Source organism: Acomys minous, assembly GCF_964271855.1.
Source record: "Acomys minous genome assembly, chromosome: 1".
In the NCBI taxonomy this organism is placed as follows: Eukaryota; Metazoa; Chordata; class Mammalia; order Rodentia; family Muridae; genus Acomys; species Acomys minous.
The window spans coordinates 132,252,519-132,272,409 of NC_140483.1; the positions used below are offsets into that span (position 1 = coordinate 132,252,519).

The following is a 19,891-nucleotide window of genomic DNA, read 5'->3' on the forward strand; positions in this document are numbered from 1 at the left end:
TTTACATGTTCAACTTTGGTGCTATCCATTCTTTGGTCTGTCTTTACTTCCCTCTCTAAAGTAAGTAGAGGCTTGTTCACATGTCTGCAGAAATGCTACCCAACAACAATTAAAATCCTCTTAAACCAAATGGACTCATTTGCAAGTGTTCTAAAACTGCAGAGTTCTGCACCTCTTTATTTCCAAGAAAAGAAGAACCTCTCTTCCTCCACAAGAGTGCTACTTCAATACAAACCAGTCTAGAAGCTGAGATGCAGCCAAAACCCCTCCAAGCCTGAGCATCTGAACTCTACTTATATTCCAACTCCAGGGGGCAGTACCCAGTCCAGGATGTCGAGTGCCAGGCTAGCTTGTTTCTCTTCCTGGTAGTCTTTGGGCCCTCCCTTCTTAGTTTTCTAGCCTATTTTGAATACAAGAAACTGGACTCCTCTATCAAGCACACCACCAAGATACATGGCAACATCATGCTCCAAAGTTTTTGATACCTAAGACTGCTCCAAGAGCCTCTGCTCAGTGAAGCCCTTGTCTAGTAACAAGTTACAAAAGCAATAACTATACCTGTTTTTGCCTACCTAATGGAAACAAGTCAGAAATGGTAACTAGAGCCATGCATGCTGTTTTGTAAAGCTCTGCCATTTGGATTAAACAATGACAATTCATGCACTAGAATAATTTGTTTAGAGTCTTACAGTCACTGACCTGTTGCCCCTGCCCTCAGAATAGCTGGCTACCAGAGATGCATCATTCATCAAGTGTCCTTTAAGCTTCCTCCGTAACAGTGGCCAAGGACAGTCCTCTTTTTCCCCTTTGTGCCCTGCAACTAGCCTAACTGGAAGTGAATCACGGACTCTGCTTCTTGTTCTATAGCCACCCTCTGCAGGCATTTTCCTGAACAACACCTGTGCTGTTCTTAAGTCTCTTGGTCCCTTTATGGTTCCTTCTTGCCAACTTTACAGATCGTTTAAAATGTATTAAAACCATACAAGGTAAAGTACTGCCTTCAATTTTCAGAAATTAAAATAGAAAAGTGTCTTTCTTGAGGTAACCTGGCTGTAAATGGTAGATGGGAAGTATTTTATTCGAAGGATGTAGCCCAGAAGAATGAAGACTCATTGCCTTCCCCAAATGAATACATTTTTAGAAGTAAAAATAACAGTGAGGTAATCATCCCAAGAGCTTTTGTTTGGTTCCCTGGCCCAACAGCGACTGCATATGTTAAACAGATGTAATGTATTTAATCTGGGAAGGAAAAAGAAAGCTTTTGGCAGATTTTCTCCAAAACACTCCCCTGTAAACTGGCAGAAAGAAGACACGGGGGAAACGGCAGTGCCAGATTGGCAGCATATCCCCCAGCCAAAGGAAGTAATGGTAAAGGAGAATAACAAAATAATCTGGAAACACAGACAAATAACCTGCACACTCACACAGCTGCCCATATTACTAGTCACCCCAGGTACACCAGATTAGAGTCAGGCTAATTGCCAGAAATCCGCCTCCATGCCCACAAAATTAATAAGGGTGCCTTCGTTTTCTTTTCAGGATCTATGACCTATGAGTGTATTATTAGTGGTTCTAAACCTGTTTAGACAAATGTGAATGCAAGAGATTCCCAGCTTTCCTCAGCCTGCGATGTCTTACAATGAATTGGTGGTAGTTGAAATGGCTTCTCATGTATGCCATCCCAGGTGGCTGATCCCACAAATGTCTTTTAAATGAACCTGGATTAGAGGCCAGAAGGAGCAGTCTGCTATGACAAGTGTATTGGTTTGTATTTTTAAGGGGAGAAAATTAGTTTTGGGTACTAATGAGAGAAGGTTTCAACTATTTATGATTTTCATTAATCAGCCCTGATACTAAATGAATCTTGCATCATGAATTATAGAGATTTGTGACAAAAATTTAGACTTTGATCATTTTAGTGTGCATGTGATGCTCACCACCACTCTGTTCTATAATTAGGAACGTCTACTGTCTAACCAACATTTTCCCATGGTCACCACTCCTGTCTTCCATTGTCTTGCTTCTCTATTGAATATTTTCCAGCAGGTACTGATAGTGCCAGAGAAGTGGACTGATTTTAAATACATAGCTGGTCTCTCCATCCATTGATATGTTACTGTCAATATATGAAAATAAATAGAGCTGTAGTGAGCAACAAAGTAGAAATATTTGAGCCTTAATTGCTAATAGCTGGACTGCAAGGTAAGTGATAGAGAAAAAATCTCACTATGGCTAGAGAGATGGATCAGAGGTTTAGAGTGCACACTGCTCTTGCAGAAGACCAGAGTTCAGTTCCCAGCACCCATGTTGGGGAACTCATAACTACCTGTAACTCCAGCTCCAGGTTGATCCAACGCCTCCAGCTTCTGTGAACTCAAATGCTCAGAGGCATACATACACATACACACAAACACATAATTTAAGAATAAGTCTTTAAGCACGCTATTATCCATGAAGATTTTGTTTATGATATCTAAGTGTTAAGCCATATGCTAATATGGACACATCTATTAATTGTAAGAACTCTTATGTAGGCTCTGTTTCTTAACAATTAAACTTTATTATACAACCCAACTAGCTTACACAAGAGGGAAGAAAGGTTAAAGGGATAAAAGAGTGAACCTTCGGGTATCCATTTCACGGGACAGGTCCCTAGGTGTCTCTGAACCTGCTGCTGCTCTCTCCTCTCCGCCTGCCTGTGTCACCTGTGAAGGGCGGTCTCTTTCTCCCATTGAGGGTTGATTAGAAAAACAATAGTCCAGGTGGAATCCCCAGGTCTGCTTCCTGAATTCCAGGCCCAGGATGGCTCCACCCAGTCTATCTCAAGGTATCCATGGTGTGTCCAAGGGTAAAGCCCGCCAAGATTGCTTTCACCTGTGACAAAGCTTACAGTCCTTCCCACAGTCTTATGCGTGCTTATTGGGCTAGAGAGATGGCTCAGGGGATAAAGGACTTGCCCTGCAAGCATGAAGACCAAACTTCCGATCTCCAGAATCCATGTAAAATACAAATAGATGTGGTGGCCAGCTGTGACTCCAGCACTTGGGAGGCAGAGACAGGATCCACCCTCCGTCCCAATAAATAAAGTCAAGTAAAAAGGAGGAAGACACCTGCAGGCAACTACAGGTCTCCACGTACCACAGTCCATACACACCCATACACACATGCCTGTACACATGATGACATGTGCTTATGCACACCCACACCACACAGACACATAAAAATGTGAAAAATGAAAGCAGGACCAGAGAAATGGTTTAGTGGTGTAAGTGCTTGCTGCCAAGTCAGATGACCTGTGTTTATTCTGTGGACTCATAGTATAAAGAGACATCAACTCTGCAGGTTGTCATCTGACCTCCACATAGACACTACGGCTGGCAAGTGAATGTGCCCCTGACACACACACAGACACACACACACACACACACACACTAAAGAAAGAGGAAACGTTTTCTTAAGCTTTTCTGTGCTTGATAGAACAAATGTAGTAGCCACAGGAATAGATAGAATTTGCAAGATCCTTGAGTCTGCATTATTATGGCTACTGAAACACAGAATAACCTGTATATTTTTTAAATGTACCAGTATATTTTCTTATGTGATCTTAAAGGTCAAATTCACTCCATTAACATTTTAAAAAATCTGTTCTTTTAGTGTTACCTTAATCCAGAGGAAACTCTTGAATGTTGTGTCCTCAGTGATTTAAAATAGGCACGCACTCACTTCCTGAGTAAAATTTGTAGCCAGACATTATTAGTAATGAATTAGTGAAGAGCAGGCTGAGAAGAAGGCTCTGTGCTTAAGAGTGCTTGCTGGTCTTGGAGAAGACCCAGGTTTGATGCCCTCTTAGGGCTTCTGCAGGCACTGCATGCATGTGGTGCCCAGACATACATGCAGGCCTGATGCCCTTCTGGTCTCTGAGTGCTGCATGCATGTGCTGCCCAGACATACATGGAGGCAAAACACTTCAAAAATACTGAAAAGTGTGTTAGTCAGCCTCCTACAGAAAAACTATTTGGGTATAAAACAACCAATATCACTATAAAGTGTTTTTGTTTGTTTCGTTTTTAAAATGTTCCATTTACACATCAAGTTGCCAAAATAGACTTGAAAATATTTTTTGCAGTATGTGCACTCTCCGCTCTCCTAATTGACATGTTAATAGAGTTTATTTTTCTCTTAAAGCTTTATCTCTTACCCATAGATCTAAGTTAACATCAATGTGAGTAAAAATATACCAATAACTGTGTCTAACTTGCAACTTAATGAAAATGCAAACTTAATTTTGCTGTAAAAATAATGCAGTGAAGTTGTCTAGTCCACTCACAACACAGCGTCTGGCACTGTGGGACACGCCTGCCCAATCCAATGTCTTCCCGATTCTGAGAAGAGGTAAAGAAAACCCAAAGGACTGAAAACTGCGCAAAACACGTGTGGGTGAAGACAAGCCACTCCTCGGGAGAAAACAGTGCTTGTTGGTTATTATATCCATGTGCTTTTTATGCTCATATTTTCTACTGTATTATTGTTTCCTAGTCATTACCTTGCTTTCATTTTTATTATCTTCTACTTTGAAATTATTTTTAAATTCATTTTCTAGCTTGCTAAGCTGCAGTGCTGCATAGCGCTTTTATTATTACAAAGTTCTTAGGTTCTTTGTTTCATTGTGACTTTCAACTCAGTTATATGGCAGCGTGTTTTATCATTTCCAGGTACAGAGACGTTTGATTCTGCATTTTGTTAAGTTCAAATTTACCTACATTGTATTAGCAATACATAAGACTAAATTTTTTCGATCTTCCCCCTTAACTTTAAGTGAAGCATGACTGGGTTTTATGAACATCCCTGTGTACTCAGAAAAATTAATTCTAGCTATTCACTGTAAAAGTCATGTCTATTCAGCCAAGGACAGCAATCACATTTTCATATCTACTTGATCTCTCTGAACAACAAAATATGTGAGATCCTCAGGAGAACCTGTGGTGAGACGAACAATAGCATAAAAATAAAGGAGAACTGTAACTAACATAACACAGCAAGCAGACATTAGTGATCTGAGAGCAGACAACATGGAGGGAAAGTTCTTAACAATCACACACCTCCTTATGAGACGTGACTGAAAATAAAAAGCTGGAATTGCCAAGTGTGGTGGCACACACTTTAATCCCAGCACTCTGGACGCAGATCTCTAGAGCTGAGGCCACCCTGGTCTACATAATAAGTCTCAGGCAAGCTAGAACTTCATAATAAGACCTGCCTAATAATGATGATGAAATACTACTACCACTACCACTACTACTACTAATATGCTAGAATCATTTTAACAACCATTAAAAATATTCAAACAGTTTTCAAGTTTCCCCACAGAGATTAAGTTTAAAACCATGAGTCATTCTAAGGATATGTTAGAAAAGTTGGGGCTAAGATATATCAAGATTTTACCAGAGAACAGGTAAAAAAGAAAGCCAGTAGGAATTACACAGAGCACTGGGAATAAGACCTTTGAGAGACCAGCTGGCATCCTGTCAAGGCAAGCTTGGGCTGTTCACTTTTGAAGTACTAGGGCTAGTCTTGGGGCAAAAGCCATCTTATCAGACCACCCAGAAACCACTATTGGTAGGAACCTCTGCCAGGAAGGGAGAATGCCTCTGCAGGCAACAATTATAAAAATGGGCAAACTGTGATATACAAAGTTCATAAAAATGGAGTATGTTTAAAATTGTTTAAAATGATTATTGCAAAGTTTCCTTTTTTTTAACTACTAAAAAGGGCAATCTATCCAAAGTTCTCCATTTCTGGTATATTTTATAGATACTTTAAAGTGCCCAGCATACTCTTAAAGGGTCTCAATCATTTAGTAGGCATCATTTCTAGGATATAGGACACAGGCTGAACTAGCTACACAAAGAAAGGGGATTTGAGCCTCTTCCTACACATAAATATCTCCTCCTGCAGCTGAATTGCAAAGCATAACCTCGCTGAACCACTTGCACAAACTTCAAAAGGAACTTCAACCACTCACCTGGATACAAGCCAGAGGCTCATTTGTCCAAATTGAATATCCACCAACTAAATATATTCTCCCATTATGGACAGCAACTCCAGATTCATTCTGGCCTAGAGTAAAGAGAATTGAATAAAAAGAAAAAAAGATTCCATTTCTTGCATGTTTTAATTAACCCCTTTGCCACCAAGGGATACAATTTTCCCCTGTGGCGTATTTGTATACTCCACAGGAATTTTGTAGCAATTAATCACTGTCTCCAGAACTAAAATGGATTAGCCACCACTTCTCAAAAGAGTGAATCCATGTCTAGTTAGGACCAAGCCAAAATACCGATTAACCACCATCTTACTAAATGCAGCACTTCTATAGCAATAGTAAGCTATGTAGAACCAACAGTTCTAAATCAGTCTGTACACTATTAGTTCATGGTAGTGGGGAAAATGGATATTTTATATATGAAAAACATCCACTGTGCTCCACATAACGTTTGTGCCCACAAATATAGGCAAGTGCTTACCTTTATGAAGTAACAAATACAAACCTGAGGCAATAAAACCAAGCCATGCCCCCTGCATGCCGCAAATGAAGACAAATGGCAGACAAAACAGATAAAGTTGCTACCATTCTTCCTTTACACAGTCAACAGTTTTAAGATTATATTAAAGTTCCCAAGCTGAGACCAGTCTGCACAGTCCCTAGGTACTGACATGCCAAAATGATGAAAGAATTCCTCTCCCATTTCAAAAGAGAAGACAGAATAACTCACTACCACACATTCCTCCCTGGAGGCAATTGGAGAGTGAAAGCCTCTTTTTACTGATGAGCTGACATGGGATTGACTGGAGTAATAGTTGGAGGCAAAAATCACAGATCCAGGGATCTAGGATCTGAGATACCAGTATGCCAGAGAGTCCCCTGCTTACAATAAGCCTAAAAGTCATTTTGCAAAAACAAGGAGCTTGACACAAAGCATCTGGATCCCCAGGTGTGTTCCCAGTGCTGCCTCCCAGCAGCATCTGTGAGTGACTGCTTACTCCGTATAGTAAATGTCTTCCACAGCTACTCTAACCCACCATTTAAAGCTTGTGATTTTCCTCTGACTTCAAATAGCCCGGCAAGGGATCCTGCCATTGTCGGATGTTAATCACAGGAGCAGATAAGGGAGACAGTTTTTTGCTCCATCTAGAACGTCAGGACACGTGCATTATTTATTACTCTATTCCTTTCTGTGATGATTGCTCTGCAGAGGAATACATGAGTAGGGAGTTGTGGCTAGAAGTGCTGTTCTTATGACAAAGCAGCTCCGAAGTTTAATTTCTAGACTACACAAAGAAGCAACATACAGCAGTGAGAAATAATGAAGACTGCCATTGTCCCAAAGTCCCAAGAGATAAAAAAGGACTGAGCAGTAAGACGTAGGACATACATTACTTCTGTGGCTTGCGGCATGGCTTAGTTGGTAGAGTGCTGGTCTAGCATGTTTGGTTCCTAGAACTATAAATAATGGGGCATGGGGAGACACAAATGCAGCCCTAGTAAAAGGCAGGTGGAGGAGGGCCAGACGTTCTCTGAAGCCATTCTGATGGACACAGACCTTGACTTTTCTTTGTTTTATTTTACTTTTAAAGTTTCATTTCATGTGCACTGGTGTTTTGCCTACATGTGCATCTGAGTGAGGGTGTTGGATCCTTCTATAACTAGAGTTACAGACAGATATGAGCTGCTATATCGGGGCTGGAAACTGAACCTGGGTGCTCTTAAGCACTGAGCCATCTTTCCAGCCCCAAGACGCTAACTTAAAAAAAAAAAACAACATAATTATGAACTCTTTTGGTGCCTTTACCCCCTATATGTATCAAAGTTCTCACATAAATATCAACTGGTGGAAAAAAGAAGTGATATGCTTCTCTTGGTCATATGAGAACCTACACAGAGGCAAAGTAGAAACTAGATTCCTGGCCACCTGAGCAAGCCCTGCCTCTAGCTATAAACTATGCAGGTCTTCCCAGGTAAAGAAAACAATTTGTACTACCTCCGTTCACATAATATTTAGAGATGTATTCCGGATTTCCAACAAGTATGGAGATGTTTTAAATCTCTATTCCTATTGCTTTGGTTTTGATTTCATAGTTAAACATTTCACAAAAAAAATATATTTTATTTGTATATGTGTTTTGCCTGTGTGTTTACCTGTGTGCTTACTACAATTGTTTCTTGTACTCATAGAGGCCAAAAGTGTCTTCAGATCCCCTGGGACTGAAATTACAGATAGTTGTGAGATGTGACCAGGGTAGTGGGCATCAAACCTGCATCCTTTAGAAGAGTAACTAATATCCTTAGCTACTTCACCCATCCTCCAGCCCCTATTTTGTTTTTGATTTGCTTAACCAAAGATACTTGCCCGTCAACAAGTTGAAATTACAGCGTGTCCACTGATCAGTGTCAATGTTGTAAGAATCTATGTGGCGCACAAGAATCCGGTCATTGTTGTAATCTAAGTCATTGCCTCCAAGAACATAAAGCTTCCGTTGGACAGCAGCCATGGAGTGGTAGACCCTTCTCTGTAGCATGGGGCTGCGGCTTATCCACTTATTCTGAAAAAAAAAAAATTTCACATGAATTGGGTTAAAGAGACCTCACAAATACCAAAGGCAATGAGTGGTGTCTCACTAGCAATCCGAATCCTAGTGTTAACCACATCTTATTTACACATTATTTATGTGTTTAAAGGTATGGGTTTTGAACCTGAAAGCAAACAAAAAAAAATAACTACATAATCCTGGCTTGGGGGCTCACATAACATTTTTGGTAGGTTTGCATTTTATAGGGCGTTTTACATTTTATAATGCAATTATAAAATTTCATGATGCTTGCCTCATGGAAATTACTTAGGCTTAAGCACATGGCCAGTACAGTATAGAAGACAGTGTGATAATTAAAACAGCCTAGATGGAGACTATTAAGGCATCATTCATGTGTGATCTTAAGCAATTTACTGAACCCTTGTGCTCATCTCATTTATACAATTGGGATAATGAAACCTGCATGATAGCCAGTTATGATTTAGAAAATGCCTCATATTAATATATGTCCAGTACATACTCTCTGTTTTAAAAATATAGAGATTGAGGCCATGGTGCATGTCTTTAACTCCAGCATATGGGAGGCAGAAGCAGGCAGACCTCTTTGAGTTCAAAGCCAGTCTGATCTACGTACTGAATTTCAGGGTAGATAAGGCTACATGGTGAGAACCTGCCCAGCAAAAGGGAAGACATATATGCAGGTCCCAGATAAGTTAGGGTGAAGGTAGCTTTCCCATTCTTTCCAAATTAACCTGAGATCAGAGGACAGGCTAAGATTTGGCTCAGTAACAAACTTACTGTTTCCTTTGTATCTGAATCCACTTATGCTTCAGCTTATTGACAATTGTGCCTTTTGCCAAATAGGGTAATTAGGTCTAGACATATTTATATTGGTAGAAGGCCAACTTTTATATGACAGTGTCGAAGAATGGAGAAATATTTAATATTTGGCTCTAGATCATCCTCAACAATAGCAAAGTTATGACCAGCCCCTCTTAACACAAGATTCCTGTTTAAAATACAATGCACATTTTAATATTATATGAAAATCAACCATGGCTTTAAATTTAAATCTCAGTGGACTGACAGACAAGCAAACCAAGTGATAGATCAGGAAATAAAGCTAACCACTTCCTCCCTCATAGATACTCAACATATAGGAAGAACCTCATTTCCTTTTTGCCAAGACAAAATTGGACTTGAACCAGAAAAATCATATGATGTTTTGCATGTACAGAATTTCACCAGTTCACAAAGCTGTAAAGAAAAAAGCAGACTACAAGCACAAACATGCTTGTATAAACATTGGCATATATATTAAAGGCACTTATCACTGCAGGCATATAAAATGTAGCATTTATTCACTATAGGCACACATACTGTGGCATTTATTCACAATAGGCACACAGTATGGCATTTATTTACGATTAGAACATATACTGTGTCACTCACACTATGGGCATATATTAGCTCATTTCTAATTTCTCAGGGCAAACTGCAGACAAAACAAGTCTGAATACAGATTCTGCTCAATTAAACATAGTCTTTAATAGTCAAAGCTAGATTTCAGACATTTTGCTAATAAATATCTTTAATGCATTATGCTTGAGTGAATTTAAACATTCTGACGATGCTTATCTTGGGTGCTCTCTATGCGATAACCCATTACAGTATTAGGAATCAGTGTTTGCATTAGCAGTCCAGTCCCCTGCCACAAGACTGTAGATGCCATCTGGTTTGCAAAGCCTGCCTACATCCCCTGATTATATCTTTAGCTTCCTTCACTGCAGTGCCTGCCAGGTGAGCCGCCACCCGCTGCAAAGGCAAAGAAGCGGAGAGGCCTGGTGGGGTCATTCCTAATAAGCTAGCGTGTGAATACTAATCAGTGGTGGGGAAGCAGAGGTCACCCCAGCCTGCCTGTTGGCAGGTAGCGATGTGCTCTGTGGCAGATGGCAGGCATTATCGACTCTCCACAAAGGCCGAGAAGAGAAATAAGCACCAGGGCTGAATGATAGAGTTATTGAGATTCTGAGCAAGATGCAAGCAGATGTGATGCTTGCCAGTACCCACCGTAAACAGTATGCCAGCAGAATTCTTAAAAAAGAGCATGTGTGTACAAACATGAAACAGAACTCATTTCAGCAATGTTAATGCTGGCTTCCTTCTTAACCATGTGTGCACCAAACTCAGGCTTCAGCAATTAGTGATCTCTCATGAGACAGCTGACCCATGAACATCCAATCTCGGCAACCTACAGCTTCTAATAATATCAGGAGACACACTTGTAAAAGGAGAAATGCCTTCCTCAGTCAAGTCATTGTTAAAAATACAGCAGAAACACTGGGAGCACTGTGCACATACTTGTGGTACCTACCCAGATGCCACCTCCCAAAGTCAACCTGTTGTTTCATGTCTTAATATTGCTAGCTGATGGATATTAAACCTCCATGTCACACCGTTTTGGAATACTGTCACAATCAAGACTTATTTAGATTTCCAAGCCATAGAAAGGGCAAAATTTCAGCAGACAGCTGCACAGCTTGTAGATACTTGGATAGAAGGGGGGTGGGGGGAGGGTGAGAATAAAAACATTTCTTCTTTTAGGGGAAAGGGGGAATTAAATTTGCACCAAAAGTGCACAGAAAGGGCCCACAGCATTCTTACATATAATCAGTGTTTGTTATAGCTATAGAACACCCTTGGCTATATTAAGTCAAATGACGTTATTTGATTTAAGAACAACAAGGTCATAGTAATGTTTCCTGCTCCAAACGGCATCCCTCTCTAATGTATGCAAAGCTCTATGGCATTACATACAGCATGAAACTGGAGGAGCTAAAGTTTTGAAATCACAATGAGGAGCCAAAGGCTTTCCCCCAAGATGCTTTCTTTTCCCCATGTAGCTTAAGGTGCATTTGCACGGCACGCCTACTAATAATTCCTGTGGAAATCTTTTGAAATGCATTTTGATTAAGGTGATGACTTCTTATATAATTCTTACCTGGTTAGGTTCATATACCATCAGTCTGTTCTGATACTGGGCTGTGTTAGTTACTCCACCTGTAACAGAGTAGCACATGTTAAGTGCTTTTCATGAATAAGAAACAGGACCTTCCAAAATAAGAACAAGCTACAATTAAAGGACATTTAGCTACTGCCGAGTGTCTGTTTGTATGCTCTCAAAGTGAACTCAAGACACAATGAAGAAACTTGTTGTAGAGCTGATTCTTCTTCCAGAAGCATTTCAGTAGCAACGTGCTTGAGAGCAAGCAATGAGGATACTGACAGTGCAGGAGGCCTCTGATTCTAGCAAGCTGCTCTGGATGGCCAGATGAAGGGCAAAGGAGTCGGTGAACAGAGCACACACAGATTAAATTTCTCTCTATATAATTTAAACTAGGGACATAGTTGTATAGCCAGAACCCATCCTTAGCTAAGTTGTCAATGTCAGAGCTCTAAGCTCTGTGCACTAGCAAGGTGATAGCTTGCTATTTCTTTGGAAGAACACATATAGCAAAAGTCATTATCTATCAAAACATAGGGCAGTGGAGAATAACAATATGAATGTGCCACAATGGAAAGTAAAAATAGAAAAATCATATATAAAACCACATTTCACTTACCTCAATTTGATAAAAGCATTTATCTTAAAATGAAGTCCATATAAAATTTACCAAGGATCTTTTTCATACAAAATTCTCAAAATCCAAGGTGTATTTGATGCAGCACAGATAAGCCACATTCCAAGCTTTTAATATGACAAGTGGAGCCCCTGGCTAATGGCTACCAAAAGGAATGGCATACTCCAAACTCCTCCTCTGCAATTATTTCAGTCAACTTTTTTTTTAAATCCTATTTTACAGGGCTTATATGTAAGAGACTTCAAGCTTTCTACTTAATTAGGAACCAAAAAGGTCTTTAAACTGTTTTCCCTATTTGCCCCCACATAGATTGAAGAGAGTTGAACATCGGAAATTTTTTGAGTGTAGGCATGATAGCACAAGCAGACAACCTCACGCCTGGCCTCAAGTGGAGTGCCAGAGTAAAAACACAGGAACACTGAACAGTTTGTATGAAATTATCTTTTGATTCTGTGTACAGCATTAAATTAATTTCATGTTTAGAAGTGGTTGTCATCCCTAAGACATCTGATCATAATATACAACTATCCGGAAATCTGGAAATCGGGAAATGTTCAAACCCTTCTGGTCCCAAGCACTTGAGATGAGGGATGCTCAGTCATACATGCTTCTTTTCATCTTCGGGCTGTATGACGAGCCCGATAAAATCAAGGCTTTCTCAAGTCTAGTTTAACTTTTACTCTTAGGTGGGAAAACTCTAAAGAACAGCACATCGATCAAAAAGCGAGATATTTTAAAGCAACGCAACAATGAGAAAAGTGAGGGCTTAAAATCTGTCTTTATCAATACCACTGTAAGTAGTTCCAGATAGTATAAAAGGACACCCTTATCAGAAAGGCATGACTCTTAAATATGGATTAAAAACTCGATCAGGTGCAATAGCTGTTCCTATAGAGCTCCCCCCCCCCCCGCCCCCGGCTAGTTTTGAAGAAACTTCAGTATCCTCTTAGCGTAGGCTGCCTTCTGATGATAGGACCCTGGCCTTGCTTTTTCAACTTTACTTACTTTAGATTAGGTACAACTGTAGTGACTTTCTCTGTCTCTTTGAAATGTCAATTATTTTAAGACACTTTCCACTTTTAAGAAATTATAATATCTTTAAGGACCCAGATCTCTTTGAAATACAATCATCAAGGAAAAGGATGTCTTTCCCCTCAGTTTTTAGGAGAGGAAAAAAGGTCTTAAGTTCGATATGCACCAACTAGCAAATTCACACGGCCTAATTCCAGAGAAAAGGGTGGCAAACTGAGGAACAACTGAATGTGCTTTGACACATCCACTCAGTAGCCTTCCTCCGAACTCCATTTGCTCACTCTGGTGCTGAAGAAAGCCTTGTGTTTCCATAGAGCTGATTCCAAACACTGTTCTCATCACTGCCTTTCCTGACTGTCTTGTCTTATGTCACTCAGTAAATTTCCTTTTGCTCTGAGAGTCCAAATGCTCTGAGTGGATCTTTACCATCAACTCCATCACCAAGAGTCAAGTGAATCAGAATCCAGAAGATTAATATGGAGCTCTAAGCTGAATTTGAACAATCAATTTATACCAATACTACTAGATACATAAAGAGATGGACACTTGTCCAGGCCAATCATTTTCCTAAACCCTGGCAAAAAGACTGGATCCCCCATGTAAATGATGGTGGCTAGTATTAACTAGAGGGTAATTTTCTTTAAAAGGGATTCCGTGGCTTTCAATCACCTTTTAAAGTACATATTAATTATACAAAGTGAGACACAAATTTTACAACCAACAGAACTTCATCTACAGAGAAGAGAAAGGAAGAGATTCCTGTTCCTAAAGGAAGTTTTCTCTGGATTTAGTGAATGCCTCATTTCTAAAATGGAGTCAGAGGAAAAGAAACCATATTTAAGTTGAAATGCCAACACAGAGTCAAGTTGCACATCAAAATAAATATAGAACTGAATTTCCTTTTACCCCTGATGTCTGCTTCCTGTCTGATTGAAAACAGAATGCTGAAGAAGTCTCTCTTGGCATAACCATGTAAGAATAAACGAATCTGTTGAGACCACTCATGTGTTCAAGGTTAGAATGAGTGACAGCACTTGTGTTCGGGGGCCACAATTACTAGCTGAATGTCCAGGTCACCTCTGGTCACTTCTCTAACTGAAAGCAAACATGAGGCCAATCACCCAGCACTTACTATGAAACTCGGAAAGGATCTCTACTTGTTTCAGAGACACGGAGCAGAAGTAAGATGTACTGCAGTAAACTACCCACCTTATGACAACACTTAACACGTTTATAGCCCTATGCATATCAGTCTGCCCATCACAGACTAGATGTACAATCAGCGAATTACAGTGTGGCTACCACACTCCCTCTGTTACATGGGGTGTGCAACTTAAAACCATGCTCTTCAGAATGACTGTTCAGAATTGTTATTTATTCACTCCGGCAGATGCATCCATAATATGATTTTTATTAATCTGCACTCAATAATTAGATTCCTTAGCATTACACACAAATTTTCACTCATATGATCCTGTTCAGAAATGAGATATTGGATCACTAGTTGGGAATAAAATGCAAGTCCCAGTTAGTTATCTGCATGATTACCTCTAGAACGTGAAGACACAGGAGGCGCCTGGCAAACCTAGCGCTGTAACTTTTGCCAAGTCGGGATTGCAGAGGGAGACTGGGGACTTGCCTCTATTGCTTTTCCCTTTCAAGTAATTTACAAATGAGCATATAAACAACTCCATTTCTCCGCAGTACCAAAAAAAAAAAATACATTTTACAGAAAGCATCCAAGTTTTCAGCCCACATTTATTCCAAAGCGCTTCATCATAACATTCCTTCACATCCCACTCTTCACTTTAGATTAATCTGCTGAAATGAGATGCTAAGGATTTGCATACAGATTTGACTATACAAAAATAGATATGAAATTAATAACAGTCTCTATATGTTTTAATTTCTCCTAGTCTGAAGTACCCTTGCCGGCAGCAGTATTCCTGGCTCTGAAAGTCATCAAGCTGATTTGTCTGCTCTGGGTTAGAACGCCACATGCTGCTGTACTGTCCCCCGCAATCAAAGCACTTGCAAAGATAGATTCCACTCCTTCTTCTATCGAGTATATTTTATAGATTGGCAGTTTGATCTCCCTCCCCCTGCCCAGGAGGGATAATCTGCATCTTAACAGCTTTCTATAGATACAGCTGTCATTAAATATGCCATCTCATATCAGCATCCATTTTTTTTTTTCAAACCAAGTTTTCTCTAACTTTGAAGTGTCACAGTCAAAGTTAAGACTTCTCAGCCAAAATTGAAAATGAGCAACCTTGTCTTACACTTTTGAACTGCACCTTAAAGATATACTGCGGGTTCCCCAAAGTCAAATAAGTCTTTAAAAACTGCCAGGAGGAATGAAAAGTTACTACCGTGCTACCCCGAGTGAGGAACGCATTTTATCATCAAGACAAGAGGAAAGCATTTTTCTTAAGCTTCCTTGTACAGCTCGCCACAAAACTGTGTCAAATGGATGAATGCATACCAGAGAGGATGACAAGTGACTGCCAAGCAGCCTTTGTCTCTGCTACCAAGAAATGCTAAACACTCACACAGTATGCCGGGCAACAATGGCTCTGCACTGACAGCTTTTACAAAGCAGTAGGTTAGAACAGCTATGCTTGTGCTTTGGTCGGAGTAGGTCTGAGCCTGATGCTGTCTGTCTGTCTGTCTGTCTGTCTGTCTCTCTCTCTCTCATTCTCTCTCTCTCTCTCTCTCTCTCTCAATTACATTTACTTGTTGGTTGATTGGGGGAGAGAGACATACATGTGTGCCAAGGTGTGCATGTGGAGGTCAGAGGACAATTTGCTGTCTGAAGTCCTCTGCTTCCGTCATGTAAGGGCCCAGTGGCGAGACTTCAGCCTTTAGGCATTGTCAGGTGCCTTTACCAACTGAGTTGTCTGACAGGCCTTCTTATTTTTTTTTTTCCGTGGTGTTTTCTTTTCTCCCCCAAACCAAGAAATAGCAGTTTGGTGAGTAGACAGTGCTGTGCTTAAGTTCTGGAAGAAGAGGCCTGGGGTTTCTACCTCGGCTAGTGCTAGGGCACCACTGAGAGCAAGATGCAAAGCGCTGAGGCTCGCCATGCTGCAGAGGTGGTGAATTCGGCCTGCAAATTGAGGACTGAGGAGAGCTGGCTTGGGTTTTCTGCCTCTCTCTTGTCTGCCACCCTCACCTCAGTCTAGGGGAAGAACAGCAAGAACAGGAACATGATTTTATCTCTGGGGAGTCATGTAGCACAACCAAAGCAAAAGGAAGGTGCTGGTCTCCTTCAGAGGCGTAGATGACTAGTAGGCAGGACACAAAAGCAGCGCGCAAGTGGACATCAGCGACAACTCTGTCATCATTGAATGAAAATTTCTTACCACTCTCCTGTAACGGGAACTGAATTATTAAATGCATTTTGCAGTCTTCATTTGATTTCCTGTAGCATTCGTTGCTGCCTTTTGCATGGTTGTGTGTATGCATGTTTGTGTGGGAAGGTATGCTTGCACACGTGAGTGGAAGCCGAAGGACAACCTTGAGCGCCATTCCTCAGGCACTATTCACTTTTTTTTTTTTTTGAGACAGGTCCTCTCAATAGCTTGAAGCACAGCAAACAGGCTAGGGGCTGGCAAGCAACACCTCACTGGGAAGACAGGTGCCTGGACTCTGCAGATGGAACGCAGGCTTTCCCAGACATTCTACCCACTGAGCTAGCTCCACAGTCCCTATTCTATTTTTTTTTAATAGGCAGAATAATTAGGCACCATATTTGGCCTTTTTCTTCTCTAATTGTTTCAATTTCCTCTTATTTAAACACATTCCAATTTCATACTCATAGTTTAATTACCCTGAAAATGGCAACATTAAGCACAACCTCATATTAATCATTTTTATAGAATTAAACTCACTATTATCCCCTGAGAAAAGTGGTACAATGGGAATAGATGCAAGTTCAGAAGTATACTTTTATTTTGAGACAGGGTTTCATTCTCTAGCTCAGGCTAGCCAAGAACATACCCGATGGCTGAGGTTGGCCTTGAACTCAAGCAGTCCTTCTAGGTCGTCCTCATTTGTGCAAGTGTTGGGATTATAGGCAGGAGACACCATACCCAGTTAAGACAGTACATTTTATTACTTGCTTTTACAAGCAATAAAATGCTCCATATTTTCATGATGTGTATAAACAATTATAGCCTTTATATTCTAATCTTTTATACTAAATTAGCATTTTGGGTAACATATTTAACAATGTACTAAATTAAAACTAGTATCCCTATGGACTTCTCTGTCACATTATGAATCTCATACAAAATAAGTGTGTACTTAATAGACTAAAACCTGTAAAAAAGGAGTCTCGAACTTACAAAATATCTATTTAAAAAAAAACTGCTGCCCTTGAAAACGCAAATGATGCTTATGCCATCTACAGTGAACAAGCACAAATGTACAACCTAGGAAGAGGTAAAGTGTATACCATATGTTATTCTAAATAAGAGAAATCTGCCACAATGCTATGTCAACTAGGGGAACCTGCCATTTAAATTCTCATTTAAAATGCACTGTAATTCCATTGCTCGATCTGTTGGAGGTCAGAATCCTGCCTCCAAAGAGGCTGCACAGCATCTGGAGCGTCACATTCTCAACCCACAACCTCCATGCAGCACGTTCCAGTGCTGCTGCTGGGTTCTTACGAGGTCTTTAATTGCCCTCTCCCCATCAGCCAGATTCCTCAGTTACTTGCAATGATGTACCTTTAAGCGCCTTACATTTCTCATGTTCTCAGATACAGCTCAGCTTCCTTCACTAGTTCTGTCTCTCTGTGGTAGAGACACAGGCAACTGTCAAATCACAGGCTGTTCTTGCTGTGATAAAAATCCGGGAGCTTTCAACTTACAAGAATGATTTTCGGCAATTGATATTAAGGCAGTTAGACTGCGATACCACAAGTGTATAGCAACAAGTCTCTAATCCCTGCTGCTCTACTTTACTATGTAGTTCTGTATTTGTTGCTAAATTACTTCTCACACTTAACTTTAGAATGGTGTTTATGTTGAATGACAGGGTCACAAAAAGAGAGGCTATTTGTCTTAATTCTGTCCTCTGAAAAAAAAGGGGGGGACATTTTAGCACCCAAATATAATCAAATGCTGTTCATTCTCAATGGACAGCAACAACAAATATCAACATTTCAGGGGGTCATCATTTTTCTGTATCTCATTTGCTTTTAGAGATATGTCATGGATCAGTTCTACTTACAGTTTAAGTGTGTGTTTCTCAGACCTTCGGGAAAATGTTAAAACTGGTGGCTGTATGGTTCAGAAGAAAAAAAAACCCTTAATTTTTAAAACCAGAAATAGAATATTCTGTCAAATGTTAGCTCTCTAACTTGGGAGCTGTTGGATCTCTTTATGCTTCATTTCTTGGGCAGCAATATGGAGATAAACAAAACGCTCTTCAGGCCACAGCGAAGCGAGGTGGGGATAAAACCTCTCGCTGGGCTTTCAGGCTGTAGGTGACCTGAATGCTTTCCTCCCTTCACGCCACTATGGTCTCTTAACAGCTTTGTGGACAACTCGTTTCTGTTTGGCTTCCACCTTGGTTCACTAGCAACATTTGTTGTCATTTGTTTCAGGCTTAAGGCTGGAGTAGAAGTTGGGCAGGGAATGACTGGGGCCACCTGGGTGCTGGTTCTAAGACAACACAGATTTCATTCCTCTTGACCATCCCAACTCACTGGGAACTTTCAGGCTGGCAATACTGGCTAGGAAGCTCCAACCTATGTGGCTCCCTGGGTGACAGGTGCCTCCAGGGCAGCTAGCCCTGACCCCGACCCGAGAAGCTGGGGTACTGGCTGCTAAACTCCTTCCTGCAGGAGCCTCTCTAGGTTATTTGTAATATGGGAACATGTTACCATCTGCTAATCCAAAGGAAAGCCTTTTCCAGTTCTCCGTTCACACTATTAAAAGACAACAAAAAGCTTTCCAACTTAGAATCAGTTCTGAAATTTTTATTTTTAAAACCGTGTCAGTTCCCTGTGTTCTCTCAGAGGCTTTCCCCACAGCCTTCTCCCCAGGCCCTCCACCTAGTCTTGGATAAGACACAATCTCGGCAGAAGCTCTCATCAAGATCTTACCTGAATCTATCAACAAAGAAACTTCTGGTTCTGGCTCCTCACCACTGGTACTCAGCCCCGCAGGCCTCATCTCTCTGAACTTGTACCCGGATCCACAGCTATCATCGCCTTCCACTGGTACCCAGACCCACAACCTCATCTTTCCTCTCTGGAATTAGTGTTAGAGAATCTCTTTCCTCACTGCCCCAGTCCCTCTTACCTGCTCAGGACTCTACCATCTGTAGTCAGTGCCTAGGATTAATTCTCGTTCCTGGTACTCGGGACTTGCTCTCAGATTTTTTCCAGCCAAGTGGAAGTCTCTCTTTCCCACATCTCTCCTCACTTCCAAGTTTACTTTGTGCATTTCATCCTTTTAAAAAAGAAAAGTCCCTCCATTGATCTGAATTTTCTTTTCTAACTACACTTTTTTTTTTCTCAGCTAAATTTCTCTTTGCTTTCCTTTTTAGCCTTCTAATCTCCTTTTCCCTTCTTAAAGTCAAAAGCAATTTATAATGGAAAGAAAAAATGTTGCGGT

The 19,891-nt window shown here is 40.6% G+C and overlaps 1 protein-coding gene across 3 annotated transcripts in view; it reads right to left on the reverse strand.

The window, feature by feature from the left end:
• KLHL32 (kelch like family member 32) overlaps window positions 1–19,891 on the reverse strand; it is a 220,870-nt gene that overhangs the window by 13,531 nt on the left and 187,448 nt on the right. For all 3 annotated transcript variants that reach the window (XM_084792918.1, XM_084792917.1, XM_084792919.1), the window contains 3 exons: window positions 11,591–11,649; window positions 8,409–8,601; window positions 6,023–6,117 (listed from right to left, as the gene is read on the reverse strand). In XM_084792918.1, coding sequence (XP_084649044.1) covers window positions 6,023–6,117; window positions 8,409–8,601; window positions 11,591–11,649 — 347 coding nt within the window. The remainder of the gene's footprint in view (window positions 1–6,022; window positions 6,118–8,408; window positions 8,602–11,590; window positions 11,650–19,891) is intronic.